The 14,957-nt window shown below is 37.8% G+C and overlaps 1 protein-coding gene across 2 annotated transcripts in view; it reads right to left on the minus strand.

Moving 5' to 3' along the window:
* Positions 1 to 1,681: 1,681 nt before the first annotated feature.
* The window catches only part of LOC110460012 (transcription initiation factor TFIID subunit 10-like), a 45,428-nt gene continuing 32,152 nt past the window's right edge, over positions 1,682 to 14,957 (minus strand). For both annotated transcript variants that reach the window (XM_021512702.1, XM_021512703.1), the window contains exons 2-5: positions 9,739 to 9,881; positions 6,603 to 6,667; positions 5,931 to 6,042; positions 1,682 to 2,396 (exon numbers count right to left, since the gene is read on the minus strand). In XM_021512702.1, coding sequence (XP_021368377.1) covers positions 2,307 to 2,396; positions 5,931 to 6,042; positions 6,603 to 6,667; positions 9,739 to 9,881 — 410 coding nt within the window. In that variant the 3' untranslated portion in view covers positions 1,682 to 2,306. The remainder of the gene's footprint in view (positions 2,397 to 5,930; positions 6,043 to 6,602; positions 6,668 to 9,738; positions 9,882 to 14,957) is intronic.

Below are 14,957 nucleotides of genomic sequence, written 5' to 3' on the forward strand. Positions count from 1 at the left end.
AATTGTGCCCCCTCCCGTTCCCCAGGGGTAAACGTGACACCCTAGGGTCATAAAATTTACAATTTTGATAGAGCACCTTAAAACCCTTCCATCTATGAAGAGTATTTGATTCTACCATATCTGGGTCTTGAGAAGAAGATTTTGAAATTTTAGTCTATTAAACCTTTTTTGGCCCCACCCATCCGCCCCTGGGGGTCAATCAGGGCCGATATGTGCATACCATCAAACTGCTATCCAATACTGATAATGCTAACCCAAATTGAATTACTTCCAATGGAAATTAAACAAATGTTAGTCCAAAATGTGATTTTCCTATATAAGCTATAGTAAAGTTTACCCCCACCCCAGGGGGAAACGTGAGACCCCAGAGTCAAGAAATACACAATTTTGGTTAAGCACCTTAAGACCCTTCCAACTATGAAGAGTATTTGATTCTACCATATGTGCGTCTTGAGAAGAAGATTTTTGAAATTTTAGTCAATTTGACCCTTTTTGGCCCCGCCCCTCAAGCCCCTGGGGGCTGGGGACCAAATCAGCCACTATTTTTGTTGACCTTTGGCCATGGAAGAATTCTGCAAAATTTCATTGTAATTGGTTCAGGGGTTTTGGAGAAGAAGTCGAAAATGTAACGACGGACAAAAGGCGATCGCAATAGGTCACTTGAAACTTTGTCTCAGGTCAGGTGACCTAAAAATTACAATGTGACGTTTTGATGACTAGTACGATATGTACACTGTCACCTTCATCAGACAAATGACCAGTGAAGCGTATGTACACAAATGTATAAAGTGTGTACGAGTTCGGCTACACTGTAAGCGTATGCACAATATAGTTGTTATATACGTACCGAAATGACTCGATTCAACTACGCTTTGTTTAATACTCTGTCATAGATGTGCGAGAGTTTCTGAGCCATCGTCTTGATTTAGAACTGAACCAATGCAGCGTATCCAGCTGGATTCCTTTAATTGCCGCTTGAACAGATTAATAGAACCATCCCCGATGTCAGGTATGGATAAGGTAATTCAAACCCAAGGGATGGAATATTGAGCAGGAGACCCGAGGTTTTGCCGATGGTCTTTTGCTCAATATTTTATCCCGAGGGTTTGGATTATCTTATCCATACCTCACATTAGGGATGGATTCTATTTCTTGCTTATTACATAAAACACGTAAAAACAGCTGCTCTTTTAGTAAAGTTGTCAACTGTCAGCGCATTTCTCATTTGCTTATGCACCAATGACAATTGTTAATGACGTCAATGACCATGACTGACCCCAAATCGTCATAAAATGACCTCACGAACAATAGCGTGACCCCGAAGGGTCACTATAATTCACCCGCCAGTCTGCGCGTGTAAGCGATCTAGACCCGTGGGTCGGATAGAATTTATCTCGGTCTTGTCTGCAAGAATGCTCTCTCTGTCCAAAACTTTGGAATTTTCCCAGTCAATCACATAATTTTTCTGTGTGGCATGGTCTGTGATTGCCAGTTTATTTATCTGGGACTTAATGTACATATTAAAGTGGTTGACTTGTACATTGTTTTCAAGTGCAAGACATCTCAAGAACATTTATTTAAGTGAAAGACTTGTGTCAAGTCTTCTGATCTATATATTCGTTTTTCTCTTGCACAAAATGATCCCATCACTATATGTTAATATCATGAAAAAAATTATTAATGATTTTTTTAAATTTTATTGTTCATTTCAAATACAACTTACAAAATGTTCCCCATATTTTTACTACAACAAAAACCCTAGAAAGTGAACCCATATGTTAACAATATCATTTCTATTAAATTCCAGGATTCTTTGTATGATTATTTTGCCTTTAATGTTTTAAAACTTCAAATGAATAAACACTTTTAAATATAATTTCTTTTTCATTAAATATATATTGACTGTGTACAACATAATAATCTAAAGGAATTGGTTGGTAAGAATGCTAACTTATAGGAAAAGATATGGTAATCTGTAATTCCTCTGTCCATCATGGTAATATGCTACTTGGCAAACGATGGTGATGATGATGATGTTGACACGATGATGATGATGATGACACCGGCAACAATGTCTTTTCTTACTTCTAAGAAGAGGCCAATCTAATGGATTTTTAACAAGGTAGTATAGTTGTCCCGAATAGAAACACTGCAGTACCCTTTTAATCTTAATTGCATTTTAGATTAACAGTAATCTAATGGTTTCTACTCTGTAGAACCTTGTCGACCACAACCTATCAGTCACTTATGGAAATCTGTCTAACTTTTACAAAGTGTAATGAAGATGTCTGTATGCTGTGTTAGTGCTATACAAAGTAGGCAGGCTTCTTCACATTGATCCCGTACTCAGACAGTGCAGGTGTTAGGTCATCCATGGTTAAAACCAGTTTTTTGTCCTGGAATTCAGAGAAAAAACCATTTAAGTCATTAATTCGGCCATTGAGCGACATATTTTTTTATGTCTAAAAAAATGATATTTACAAAGAGTGAAAAATATCTAAATGCTTTCTACACGGTGGTAATAAAACCAATCAGTAAGAAATCTTGCATAAGAGATCACTTCTCTATTACTACATGTAGAGTCAACCTTATTTAGAAATAATAGTTCTATACCCACAGTTGTACCACTCCACATGCTATAAATACCAGTAAGTCAACCTTTCCTTTTGAGACTACCTGTCTTTGTATCTATTTATAGCAATGGCACATTCATAACTACATTTATAAACTTAGCCTTAGAGACACCTGTTTATAACTACCACATGACTAGAACTAGTTGAACCTTCCTTAGAGAAAATCAGTATATAGCTCTCACCTGTCTATAGCAGGTCAACCCTGCCTCAGAGACACCTGTCTATAACATGTCAACCCTGCCTCAGAGACACCTGTTTATAGCAGGTCAACCCTGCCTAAGAGACACCTGTCTATAACAGGTCAACCCTGCCTCAGAGACCCCTGTATATAGCAGGTCAACCCTGCCTCAGAGACACCTGTCTATAGCCAGTCAACCCTGCCTCAGAGACACCTGTTTATAACAGGTCAACCCTGCCTCAGAGACCCCTGTCTATAACAGGTCAACCCTGCCTCAGAGCCACCTGTCTATAACATGTCAACCCTGCCTCAGAGACCCCTGTATATAACAGGTCAACCCTGCCTCAGAGACATCTGTTTATAACAGGTCAACCCTGCCTCAGAGACATCTGTATATAGCCAGTCAACCATGCCTCAGAGACACCTGTTTATAGCAGGTCAACCCTGCCTCAGAGACACCTGTCTATAGCAGGTCAACCCTGACTCAGAGACACCTGTCTATAACAGGTCAACCCTGCCTCAGAGACATCTGTTTATAACAGTCAACCCTGCCTCAGAGACACCTGTCTATAGCCAGTCAACCCTGCCTCAGAGACACCTGTCTATAACAGGTCAACCCTGCCTCAGAGACATCTGTCTATACCCAGTCAACCCTGCCTCAAAGACACCTGTCTATAACAGGCCAACACTGCCTCAGAGACATCTGTTTATAACAGGTCAACCCTGCCTCAGAGACACCCTTCTATAACAGGTCAACCCTGCCTCAGAGACACCTGTCTATAATAGGACAACCCTGCTTCAGAGACACCTGTCTATAACTACCACCTAATTAGTTTAACCTGCCTGTATAGACAGTATGACTATAGCTCTGACCTGTCTATAACAGGTCAACCCTGCCTTAAAGACACCCGTCTATAGCTCCCACCTAACTAGTTTAACCTGCCTGTATAGACAGTATGGCTATAGCACTGACCTGTCTATAACTAATCAATCCTGCCCTAGAGACGCCTGTCTATAGCTACCACCTAACTAGTTTAACCTGCCTGTATAGACAGTATGGCTATAGCTCTAACCTGTCTATAGCTAGTCAACCCTGCCTTATAGACACCTGTCTATAACAGGTCAACCCTGCCTTAGAGACGCCCGTCTATAACTACTACCTAACTAGTTTAACCTGCCTGTATAGACAGTATGGCTATAGCACTGACCTGTCTATAACTAATCAATCCTGCCCTAGAGACGCCTGTCTATAGCTACCACCTAACTAGTTTAACCTGCCAGTATAGACAGTATGGCTATAGCTCTGACCTGTCTATAGCCAGTCAACCTTGCTTTAGAGACGCCCGTCTATAACTACCACCTTACTAGTTTAACCTGCCTGTATAGACAGTATGACTATAGCTCTGACCTGTCTATAACAGGTCAACCCTGCCTTAGAGACGCCCGTCTATAACTACTCCCTAACTAGTTTACCCTGCCAGTATAGACAGTATGGCTATAGCTCTGACCTGTCTATAGCGAGTCAACCTTGCCTTAGAGACGCCCGTCTATAGCTACCACCTTACTAGTTTAACCTGTCAGTATAGACAGTATGGCTATAGCACTGACCTGTCTATAACTAATCAATCCTGCCTTAGAGACGCCCGTCTATAGCTACCACCTAACTAGTTTAACCTGTCAGTATAGACAGTATGGCTATAGCTCTGACCTGTCTATAGCCAGTCAACCTTGCCTTAGAGACGCCCGTCTATAACTACCACCTTACTAGTTTAACCTGCCTGTATAGACAATATTGCTATAGCTCTGACCTGTCTATGGCCAGTCAACCCTGCCTTAGAGACACCCCTCCATAACTACCACCTCACTAGTTTAACCTGCTTGTATAGACAGTATGGCTATAGCTCTGACCTGTCTATATCAGGTCAACCCTGCCTTAGAGACGCCCGTCTATTCCGTCTTTGCATATTGCAGAGTTATGTTCTCTTGGCAGCAGGTAATTTTCTGACACAAACCAATGAGGTTACATTCAATACCTGCTCCCAGGAGAAGATAACTCTGCAATTCACAAAGATGGAGTAACTACCACCTCACTAGTTTAACCTGCCTGTATAGACAGTATGGCCATAGCTCCGACCTGTCTATATCAGGTCAACCCTGCCTTAAAGACAACCGTCTATAGCTATCACCTAACTAGTTTAATCTGCCTGTATAGACAGTATGTCTATAGCTCCGACCTGTCTATAGCCTGTCAACCCTGCATTAGAGATACCTGTCTATAACTACCACCTAACTAGTTTAACCTACCTGTATAGACAGTATGGCTCTGGCCTGTCTATAACTATTCAACCCTGCCTTAGAAACACCTGTCTACAGCTACCACCTCACTAGTTTAACCTACCTGTATAGACAGTATGGCTCTGGCCTGTCTATAACAGGTCAACCCTGCCTTAGAGACATCTGTCTATAGCTACCTGCTTTTCAGGTCTCCTGTCTATTGCTTTCTGTTTAGAATCCCCAAGTGTTCTTATATATACTGTATTTTATAATTTAAGAATTCAATATAATACCTAAGTAAACCCTACATATTTTTGCTCTCCCTGTGTAATCAAAACTTGGTTTATACACACAGGTCTTGAGGAAATAGAAATATTTCAGAGAAACAAAAAAGGGCCATTGTTGACCCAGCTTCTTTCCTTGAGTTTAACAAAGAATTGTCCTTACCGACAGAACCATTTTCTTTCATTTGACTACATTTTAATCAAAATTGACCTTTGTCCCTGAAACATGTTATAAATATGTGACGAAAATGAATCAAAAGTGATCCTCAATAGCTCCAATAATTTTCCGACTTTGATAAAGATTGATCAAAATGGCCCGTATTGTCTCTATTCCTTTTTAGTTTTACAAGAGAATGGGCCAAAAATGCGTCTATTGTCTTTGTTCTTTCAATACAATGGGCCAAAAATCATCGTTAATGGATCTTACTATATTTCCTTCAGTTGGACAAAATAGGCCCTGATCAAAATAGATCAAACATGGCCCTTTATAGCCCCACCTCATTGATTTCAACTGGACAAAATTTGACCTTATGAATTCTCCTTGATTCAGACTTTGTGTACCTTGTTTTGTTTTTTTGAACTTTGACCTGAAGCCTTCATCTTGCAGTGTTGTAGAGCATCATTAGCGATGTCTGATATAAACTTCTGTGCTGCCAGTGACATCAGCCGTGTTCTGCGAGTAAAACAAAGCAAGTTATCTCCCTTACACCAATTAAATAAATCTATCAGAAAATAATTTGAATTTTTATATATATTTTTCACTTAATTGAACTTTCAATTTTCAAATATTTTCAAGCAATGAGATAAGTACAATTAGAAAAGTATTTAAACTCTAAAATATTATGAGGGTGCCGACATATTTTTTCAATTAAGTTTGCAACCAGCACACAATTAAGTTTATCTTGACAGTTTAATTTTCAGTAGAAACTAGAACTTCTCAGACCATGAAATATCTCTGAGACAAATCGGTATGTATCTAACTGATACATCAATCGGTGTGTATCACATGTCAGACTGAAAGCACAATATAATCACTCACTCAGTCATACATGTAGCTTGAAAAAAGGGACTAGTTGGTCTTGAAACAATGTGACACGCAAATTGTTTGTGTATGAAGTAAAAACTTTGATATCACATATTTCTAAACTGACAAATCCTATTGAGGATAAAAGAAAATGCACAGATCTAATCAAGCACTGATAATTCATAATAACTCTGTATGTTGGTACTTACATTCGCGGATCAGTACATTCTAGCCCAGCTCTGTTGAGGTAAAATGCTGTCACAGAGTCCGGTATCTGAGCAAGAGGAATGTAACTTATTTACTTCTGTCAGGTTTTAAACAAAAAAGACAATAAACTTAATTCCATTTGAAAGCAGACAGCATTGACAAACCTGACAGTAGTCAATGGACAAGCATTAATGATCCTTGTACTGACAGTAGCCAATGGACTAGCATTAAGGATCCTTGTAATGATAGTAGTCAATGGACTAGCATTAATGATCCTTGTCCTGACAGTAGTCAATGTACTAGCGTTAAGGATCCTTGTACTGACAGTAGTCAATGGATTAGCATTAATGATCCTTGTACTTACAGTAGTCAATGGACTAGCATTAATGATCCTTGTTGTACTGAGAGTAGTCAATGGACTAGCATTAATGATCCTTGTCCTGACAGTAGCCAATGGACTAGCATTAATGATCCTTGTACTGAGAGTAGTCAATGGACTAGCATTAATGATCCTTGTCCTGACAGTAGTCAATGGTCTAGCGTTAAGGATCCTTGTACTGACAGTAGTCAATGGATTAGCATTAATGATCCTTGTACTGACAGTAGTCAATGGACTAGCATTAATGATCCTTGTCCTGACTAGCCAATGGACTAGCATTAATGTTCCTTGTCCTGACAGTAGCCAATGGACTAGCATTAATGATCCTTGTCATGACAGTAGCCAATTGACTAGCATTAATGATCCTTGTCCTGACAGTAGGCAATGGACTAGCATTAATGATCCTTGTCCTTTGTCACACTGCACTGTCTGACAGTAGTCAATGGAGACGCATTAATGATCCTTGTCCTGACAGTAGCAAATGGACTAGCATTAATGATCCTTGTCCTGACAGTAGCAAATGGACTAGCATTAATGATCCTTGTCCTGACTAGCCAATGGAGTAGCATTAATGTTCCTTGTCCTGACAGTAGCCAATGGACTAGCATTAAGGATCCTTGTCCTGACAGTAGCCAATGGACTAGCATTAATGATCCTTGTCCTGACAGTAGTCAATGGACTAGCATTAATGAACCTTGTCCTGACAGTAGCCAATGGACTAGCATTAATGATTCTTGTCCTGACAGTAGCCAATGGACTAGCATTAATGATCCTTGTCCTGACAGTAGCCAATGGACTAGCATTAATGATCCTTGTCCTGACAGTAGCCAATGGACTAGCATTAATGATCCTTGTCCTGACAGTAGCCAATGGACTAGCATTAATGATCCTTGTCCTGACAGTAGCCAATGGACTAGCATTAATGATCCTTGTCCTGACAGTAGCCAATGGACTAGCATTAATGATCCTTGTCCTGACAGTAGCCAATGGACTAGCATTAATGATCCTTGTCCTGACAGTAGCCAATGGACTAGCATTAATGATCCTTGTCCTGACAGTAGCCAATGGACTAGCATTAATGATCCTTGTCCTGACAGTAGCCAATGGACTAGCATTAATGATCCTTGTCCTGACAGTAGCCAATGGACTAGCATTAATGATCCTTGTCCTGACAGTAGCCAATGGACTAGCATTAATGATCCTTGTCCTGACAGTAGCCAATGGACTAGCATTAATGATCCTTGTCCTGACAGTAGCCAATGGACTAGCATTAATGATCCTTGTCCTGACAGTAGCCAATGGACTAGCATTAATGATCCTTGTCCTGACAGTAGCCAATGGACTAGCATTAATGATCCTTGTCCTGACAGTAGCCAATGGACTAGCATTAATGATCCTTGTCCTGACAGTAGCCAATGGACTAGCATTAATGATCCTTGTCCTGACAGTAGCCAATGGACTAGCATTAATGATCCTTGTCCTGACAGTAGCCAATGGACTAGCATTAATGATCCTTGTCCTGACAGTAGCCAATGGACTAGCATTAATGATCCTTGTCCTGACAGTAGCCAATGGACTAGCATTAATGATCCTTGTCCTGACAGTAGCCAATGGACTAGCATTAATGATCCTTGTCCTGACAGTAGCCAATGGACTAGCATTAATGATCCTTGTCCTGACAGTAGCCAATGGACTAGCATTAATGATCCTTGTCCTGACAGTAGCCAATGGACTAGCATTAATGATCCTTGTCCTGACAGTAGCCAATGGACTAGCATTAATGATCCTTGTCCTGACAGTAGCCAATGGACTAGCATTAATGATCCTTGTCCTGACAGTAGCCAATGGACTAGCATTAATGATCCTTGTCCTGACAGTAGCCAATGGACTAGCATTAATGATCCTTGTCCTGACAGTAGTCAATGGACTAGCATTAATGATCCTTGTCCTGACAGTAGTCAATGGACTAGCATTAATGATCCTTGTCCTGACAGTAGCCAATGGACTAGCATTAATGATCCTTGTCCTGACAGTAGCCAATGGACTAGCATTAATGATCCTTGTCCTGACAGTAGCCAATGGACTAGCATTAATGATCCTTGTCCTGACAGTAGCCAATGGACTAGCATTAATGATCCTTGTCCTGACAGTAGCCAATGGACTAGCATTAATGATCCTTGTCCTGACAGTAGTCAATGGACTAGCATTAATGATCCTTGTCCTGACAGTAGTCAATGGACTAGCATTAATGATCCTTGTCCTGACAGTAGCCAATGGACTAGCATTAATGATCCTTGTCCTGACAGTAGCCAATGGACTAGCATTAATTATCCTTGTCCTTTGTCCCACTGCACTGTCTGACAGTAGTCAATGGACACGCATTAATGATCCTTGTCCTGACAGTAGTCAATGGACACACATTAATGATCCTTGTCCTGACAGTAGCCAATGGACTAGCATTAATGATCCTTGTCCTGACAGTAGTCAATGGACACACATTAATGATCCTTGTCCTGACAGTAGCCAATGGACTACCCCTACTTTCACAACGAAAATGCAAGTTGGTGGTATACGTAGCAGCTCTTTCGCTCATTTATATGCTTTAAGACCCAACAGATCTTAAATTATGAACCAAGGTCCTTAAACTGTTCAAGTATTAAGAAATTAAGAATTTTACAAAATACAACAATGCAATTACAAATAAGGCTCTGTGAGTAATTCCCTGATTATCATATGCAAAAAAAGAAAAGCTTATTTACCGTAGGGGCATAGTCCTCTAGCTGTTGTACAAAGTCTATGAGTGGTACTCCAGCCGTCTTACTGTCCTGGTGGACCGACTCCTGGGACACCACCCCAGGCCCCGGGGTCGACATCACACTTTGTGACAGACCGTCATCAGAACCTGGGAAGCAAAAGAAAATACAAAATTCTTACCGTTATAATTTATAAATCTAGAAAGAAGCAGAACACTTATGATTTGTGCAACCTTTAACATGCATCAAAGTTAGGAGCACATACATTTAACATTTTGTTTTATGTTTTTCAGAGAAACATCGTATATGGAAACATCTTGTCTTTAATTGTAGAAAGGTTGTGCATCACAACCAGTAACTATGTATGTGTGATGTTTGATTAGTACGATATGTACCTTATCACCTTCATCAGATAAATGACCTGGAGTATATGTACACAAAGGTGTAAAATATATGTAAGATAAAATGAAAGGTCAGGTCGTCATCTGGTATATAAAAGGAATATTTGAAACTATCCAGAGTATATATCGCGACCATGTCATAGCAGCAACCATAAAGCCCAGCAAGATGCTTCACAATATCCTTGTATACCCTTAGGATTGAACAGCAAAAGAAATGTAGTAAACAGCGTGTACAAAAGTGCATACAAGAACCGATTGTCATGCATCCTTTATCGGAGAAACTGATAGGCAAAAATAGAGGTCCAACTTAGTGAATACCAAAAAAGAAACATGTTACTGACTGGAATAACTCCAAAGTATAAATGAACAGGGAGTTCCTGTTCAAGTGACAAATAAAGGAAGCCATCTGGATATACCGGTTCAACAGACAGGGCCAGTTCTGAACTGAGATGAGGGGGCTCATAGACTCTCACACATCTATATGACCAGTTAATAAATAAAGCTTGCCAAATCAAATTGTTGGTTTGATTCGTCATTTCGTACATGTATAACAACTAATTGTACAAATGCATATACTGAGGCCTAGTTTTACCTAGGATTCTCTGCAGCTAAACCTTATTCATACTTTTATCATCGTTGACTTTTCACTGATGCTGTATTTTTACACAACACTTTCAATACTGTTTGAGCCTATTGGCTGTAACTTTGACTTTGGTATTCGCTATGAGTTGGTTTATTTTTTGATAAATAAAAACAATATTGCTACTTTAAGGATATAAACGCAGTTTTACTCCGACTTGCATTTCCTGCATCTCCTATTCAAACGAGTTCCAAATTAAAACATCTTACTTCAGAAGTTTTAAAGGTTTACAGCTAGAACATAATAATTTATGTTCCTCTAAAGAATCAGATCAGTTAATGTAAAACGAGGTGTAAAGGGAGGTAACATCAAAACAAATTAGATATGAGAACCTCCTTCAAAACACAAGAATCTTTTTATTATTTTTCCAAATTCAATTAAGCTCTGAACATCATCAATAGCACCCTTAAAGGATTATTCTAGAGATAGTGGTAGAACAATATGATAGACTTTGTAGGGGCCCCATGATATATATGTACATGTAGCTATGTACAGGGGTTCAACTGACTGAAGCTACGTACATATACCACACAATCCCTGGATATGATACTAGCCCTGTTCTACATATTCTGTACATATACCACACAATCTTTGGATATGATACTAGCCCTGTTCTTCATATTCTGTACATATACCACACAGTCCTTGGATATGATACTAGCCCTAGTCTACATATTCTGTACATATACCACACAATCTTTGGATATGATACTAGCCCTGTTCTACATATTCTGTACATATACCACACAATCCTTGGATATGATACTTAAGCCCTGTTCTACATATCACACAATCCTTGGATATGAAACTAGCCCTGTTCTACATATTCTGTCCATATACCACACAATCCTTGGATATGAAACTAGCCCTGTTCTATATATTCTGTACATATACCACACAATCCTTGGATATGATACTAGCCCTGTTCTACATATTCTGTACATATACCACACAATCCCTGGATATGATACTAGCCCTGTTCTACATATTCTGTATATATACCACACAAAGAATATAATGTTTGCCAATGGCTACTTATACAGGAAACTTACAACCAGCAGGACGGGATTGAAAAGCATATCTTAATACAGGATGAACGCTTCATAATATCAAAACATTTGTCCCCTAAATCTATGTTTCATAAATAATGTGCGTGATTTAACATTCAAATTAATGAAAATCAAAACTTGCAAAAGCCCATCTGTAATCTTGTAAATTTTTAAAACCTCTTTTCTAGATTATAATGTTCTCCACCCTATCATTAAGGTGCCATTTTTTTGTTTCAAAATATAAGTCAAACCGTCAAAATATTGTGAAGAATTTATTTGTTTCCTCATAATAAAAGCACAAAACTGATTAAAATACTGGCATTTTAGTAAACATATACAGTCAATGTATAATAATCAACATAATCCAGGCTTGCGTCTACAACAGAAACGTTTTATAACATGCAACTAAAGATGACTAGATACTTAACTACGTATATATTTATACAATAAGCCATTAATAATTATACATAACAGTAAGAACAGTAATATGACCAGAATTCCACTAACTGTAATAAAAGGATTGCAAAGATAAATAAGTCCATTATTTATCAAATTTTAAGGTAAACGGTACCACTACTTCAGTTTTAATTGCGAAGAATTCCACTCAAAAGGTTTTTTGAGTTGGAGTAGCCTCCCTTCTATATAAAAGATGAAGCAGTAAAAAGGAGTTTTACTGGCTTAGAGTAACTTCCCTTGTCAAGGTATTCATGGGCTTTGTGACCCATACATGTTAATACTTTATAATTCCTTAATGACAACATTGGTATGTTCCGAGTTCAACCCTTGCACTTTTTTTTTCTCTCTCTATTTTCAAACCATTCAAACAACTATATGTTATTCAGTAAAATGCATTACAGCATGAGATTTTTATCATAAACTTGAAAAAATATTTCACATTAGTGACAATGATTATAATATAGTTGTTATAGGACTTGTTGGTACTCTTTACCTTTAGGTCTATCCATATTAATGAACAGGAACACAACCAACCTTTATATCTCAACATGTTATAAACCAAATATTAATCCCGAAACAAAATCCTTCTTTTTCTATTACACATGTCATTCAGCAGCATTGAAGTGATATAGACACAGAAGAAATTGGAAATGAATCCATCGATTAAATTACCCACAATTTTATTTGTCTTCAGCTTCATTTTTGACAACCTTATCAATTTGTAAACAAAACGTATGACATCTATATAATGTCACCCACTTGTCATTCATGACTACAACTACACAACCATTCTTATCTCAATGTTGTAATTGTTGGTGTAACAATTGTTCACAGTGAACACTGATATTTCCAAGTAAATCAAGACGTGATATTTTAAAACAATTTTCTCATTTTTAAGACGACAACTTGTGCCAGTGATAATATGAAATATTAATTAATTAAAAAGTACTGAAAAGATATGTAAGAATAGTAATTTAAGATGTGCTTTCGGAGAAATATAATTGGACTAGTAACCCTGAATCATCAAGATTGTTGGTGACTAGACAATAGGACATTATACATCAGTAGGCCTAGGTTGTAACTGACTTTTATCTGGTTTAGGACTACTTGATATAATTGGAACACAGACTTGAATACATTATAAACACAATATTACCGTGAACAGATATATGTTCACCTCACCTACATGTAACGCGTTTACATTGTGCTTTTCAAATATGTATCTGCTCCATGTTGGATTTTTCTTTTCATTTAATATCTTTTAAGTATATGACATTTACACCATGTTAAACATTTTACCTCATTTTTATGGTTGATAAGGTGATTTTATAAAAGTATGGAAGAACATCTCTCATTATATCCTATAATTATATAATGCATAGCACTTAGACTGCATCAATATTATATTTCTAACGATTTTAAGGGAAAAAGTATTTCTCTAAGGATAGTTTTGTTTCATTCCTTTCAATTTTTCATTCTCAAAAGAAATATCTTCATAGAATTTTCATCAAACATTTCACAATGTTGGACAAAATATGCATCTACTTCCAGTGAAGAATTACTTAAAATTCAAATTTACAGCACAACCTTAACAAATGAGTCATCAATTCATGTTTTAAGTTTGATATGTATACATGTCAACAGAAAGGTAGTACATGTATAAGTTATGGTGTTTGTCAACAGGAAGGTAGTACATGTTTGAGTTATGGTGTTTGTCAACAGAAAGGTAGTACATGTATAAGTTATGGTGTTTGTCAACAGAAAGGTAGTACATGTATAAGTTATGGTGTTTGTCAACAGGAAGGTAGTACATGTATAAGTTATGGTGTTTGTGAAAAGAAAATGACATGCCAGGATTTTATAGTAGACAAAGTTAAATTACAGTATTCGCCAAAATTACCACCCAGGGCAGGTAGAAATTGGCTTAAAGAGGTACACTTATTCAGATAATAACATGTAAGTTATGATAGAAAAGGTTGTGCAATCTTTTTATCGTCATTTTAGCGGAAGGACATTATACAATTCCAGAGTTTCTGGATGGAGGTTTGGAAATTTATGTTTTATACGCTTCGTGGGAAGTCCAGCCATGATCACCAGTCTGAAATGTCTGCTTTAACTTTTTTAAGTATTTTATATCAGTTGCAGGGCCCTGTCAGAACTGGGAGGAGGAGGGGTTATATCATTTCAATTCCTCCCAAACAAAAGGGGAGGGGCACTAATTACTGCAAATACACACAATATATTAGTTTTGTTATTAAGAATCATGGTGAAGGTTTTGTCTAATAAACAATATATGTAAATAATACCTGAAACAAGTAATTCTTTGGCCACAACCTAAATAAAGGACACCCTGAGAAGAAAAGCTAAATCATGGGACTATTATATGCTACTTTTTTTAAAATGCCACAACTACTTCTCAAATTGTAGTCTACTCTAAGTATCACTTCCTCAAGAAGACATTTCTCCAGGAAGTTGCCTTGCTGCTGGAAGACATTGAAGAAATATATTTGTTTTACTTTTAGTGATAAATTCCTAAATCTTAACATCTGGATATTTTCTAATAATTAATTTGGAACTCCAAGCTTTCTCTTGTAAACATATATTCTTTGTATTTGTAAAACAGGTAAAAACAGACCATAACACAATGCTTTATAAATGCTTGTTTGTGGTTTAACGTCC

Source organism: Mizuhopecten yessoensis, unplaced genomic scaffold (genome assembly GCF_002113885.1).
Source record: "Mizuhopecten yessoensis strain PY_sf001 unplaced genomic scaffold, ASM211388v2 scaffold10289, whole genome shotgun sequence".
Classification (NCBI taxonomy): Eukaryota; Metazoa; Mollusca; class Bivalvia; order Pectinida; family Pectinidae; genus Mizuhopecten; species Mizuhopecten yessoensis.